This window comes from Austrofundulus limnaeus, unplaced genomic scaffold, assembly GCF_001266775.1.
Source record: "Austrofundulus limnaeus strain Quisiro unplaced genomic scaffold, Austrofundulus_limnaeus-1.0 Scaffold201, whole genome shotgun sequence".
NCBI classification, from domain to species: Eukaryota; Metazoa; Chordata; class Actinopteri; order Cyprinodontiformes; family Rivulidae; genus Austrofundulus; species Austrofundulus limnaeus.
In genome coordinates, this window is record NW_013952603.1 from 484,504 (window position 1) to 486,611 (window position 2,108).

General features: G+C 43.6%; 1 protein-coding gene across 1 annotated transcript in view; it reads right to left on the reverse strand.

Annotated features, from left to right (window-relative positions):
* hgd (homogentisate 1,2-dioxygenase) overlaps positions 1–2,108 on the reverse strand; it is a gene marked incomplete at its 3' end in the record, with an annotated part of 14,170 nt that overhangs the window by 10,085 nt on the left and 1,977 nt on the right. Inside the window, 8 exon segments of the mRNA XM_014018767.1 lie at positions 486–585; positions 846–925; positions 1,010–1,044; positions 1,147–1,238; positions 1,323–1,382; positions 1,517–1,622; positions 1,744–1,832; positions 1,928–1,999. Coding sequence (XP_013874221.1) covers positions 486–585; positions 846–925; positions 1,010–1,044; positions 1,147–1,238; positions 1,323–1,382; positions 1,517–1,622; positions 1,744–1,832; positions 1,928–1,999 — 634 coding nt within the window.

The following is a 2,108-nucleotide window of genomic DNA, read 5'->3' on the forward strand; positions in this document are numbered from 1 at the left end:
CCCTTCTGAAGCTGCTGCCCCCGCGACCCGACCCCGGATAGGTGGAAGAAAATGGATGGATGGATAGTTTTTAGCTACACTTTTGTTTAGCTATATTTGAGCTAGATTTAGCTTTTATTTATTTTTATTAAGTTTGGCTTTATGCAAAACACAGCTGAGAAATGTGACTTTTAGTTTTGGAAACATTTTTGTTTTGAACCAGACGCTTCAGGTAAATAAAAGTACTTGACGGCAGCAGAAGGCAATTTACAACAATCTCAAATTTTACTTGCGATACTTTCCGATGAAGCCATGACTGACGAGAGCCAAATTGTCCGATAAATCCGGTTAGCATGGCTAAAAAATCCCACAGATTTTCAGAGATAAGTGTCAACAATTCAGACAACAATAGCGTTTGGCTGGAAACAGAAGCAAAGTGGTTGTTGTGYGGCTGTTGTAGTTTTTGAAGGATGAACGTGTTTTCATCCGTCCTTACAAACACAAACCTATAGGCCCCAGGTCAGGCAGCTCGAAATGGGCTCCATACACTTCCAGAACGTAGCCTCTGGTTTCTCCGAACACATCCACGCTGAAGCGCATCCCTTGCTGCAAAAATAAAAACAAGAAAAGTGGCAGTTAGAGGARAATTTAGTGCTGTTATGCAGCAAATGTGGGCTGTATCGGTGCTTAGGGGACTAATCATCTGAAAAAACACACACATGCAGTCACAGTCCTGATGCTCAGACTCTGTAACTCCAAACCTCTTTCCACTATTATCTACTTTCAAGGTCATGTCTGAAAAGTSCCAAACCACGGCTTTATAAATATGGTTAGAGGAGTGAGGGGGGGTAGAAACAGAAACACACCTGGATGACACAGATCTCGTTCGGCTCCACCATCATCTTCCCAAACTCTGTGGTGACCAAGATCTCACCCTGCTGTGGAACTGCACAAACAAACAAACAAATGAAATAAAATGAGAAAATCTGAAGCAGGTTCTGATAAATATTAACAACTCTCTCACTCTCACCGATCAGGAAGTCTCCATCTGAGTTGTTGAAGCACCTGAAGTGGCAAAAAAAGTAACAATTAAAGTCATTTAAGCACTACCCAAGATTTTACACTGATAATTAAAGAAAATGCATTCATTTGTTTGAGCACATTCACCTGTCAGTCATCGAGGTGTTGCAGGTGTACACATGGACCACAATGCCGCTACGACACCTGGCTTCTCCCGCTCCACAGACGGTGTGAAGACCCTGGAAAACGAAGGAGGGAAAAAAAATGCAGCGTTCACCAATAAACAGCAAAGATATGGTTAAAAGAGACGAGGTGTCACTCACAGCCACAAAGTCCACTTTCTTCTCCGTGGATTTGGGGATGGTGAACGGCAGCCATCGCAGCTGTTGGTGCGAACAAAATCAGGAGCTACTTACTCGGAATTRATTGTTGCATTTATCGTTTTCATCCATCTCGCCTGTTATCGTTGCGCAGCTCAAAAGGCCTGCCTCTCTGWTGGTATGGGGGTGCATCATACCTGGTTGGGATCGGGCTCCACTTCATCCCAGCTCTCGGTCAGATCGCCACACGGCACAGGCGTAAAAGGCTTGTGTTTCACGGATGGGAGAATTCGGTACAACCAGCTGCAGAGAATAAAGAGTTCAGGGATAAAAAGAGACAATTTGTTTGTTTGTTTGTTTGTTTGTTTGTTTGTTTGTTTGTTTGTTTGTTTGTTTGTTTGTTTGTTAGGTAGATGTCTCAAACCTCCTCTTATTGGCTGGACGTGGGCAGGTGAAGGCAGAGCCAGAGAGCTGCTCGGCGTAGAGGCCGTATGGACAGACCTGAGGGTTGTTCTGTACGGGTACAACAAATAAACTGTGTTTTGTTTTTGTTTTTTTGACAGTTTGATCTGAAGCGAGGAACAAAGTGTTGTTTTTGTTTGTGCTACCTGCCCCTCAGGTAAGGATCCAGGACATCTGGGGTCTTCAGAGGAGAACTCGTTCCCAAARCCACACATGTACTGAAAGAAAAGACAAACTGTGACACAGAGGAATAAAATTATCATTTCTTAACTCACAGCCTGGCAGGTCTCAGTTTTAAAGGGATCCCCGATTAGTTGAACATTAGAC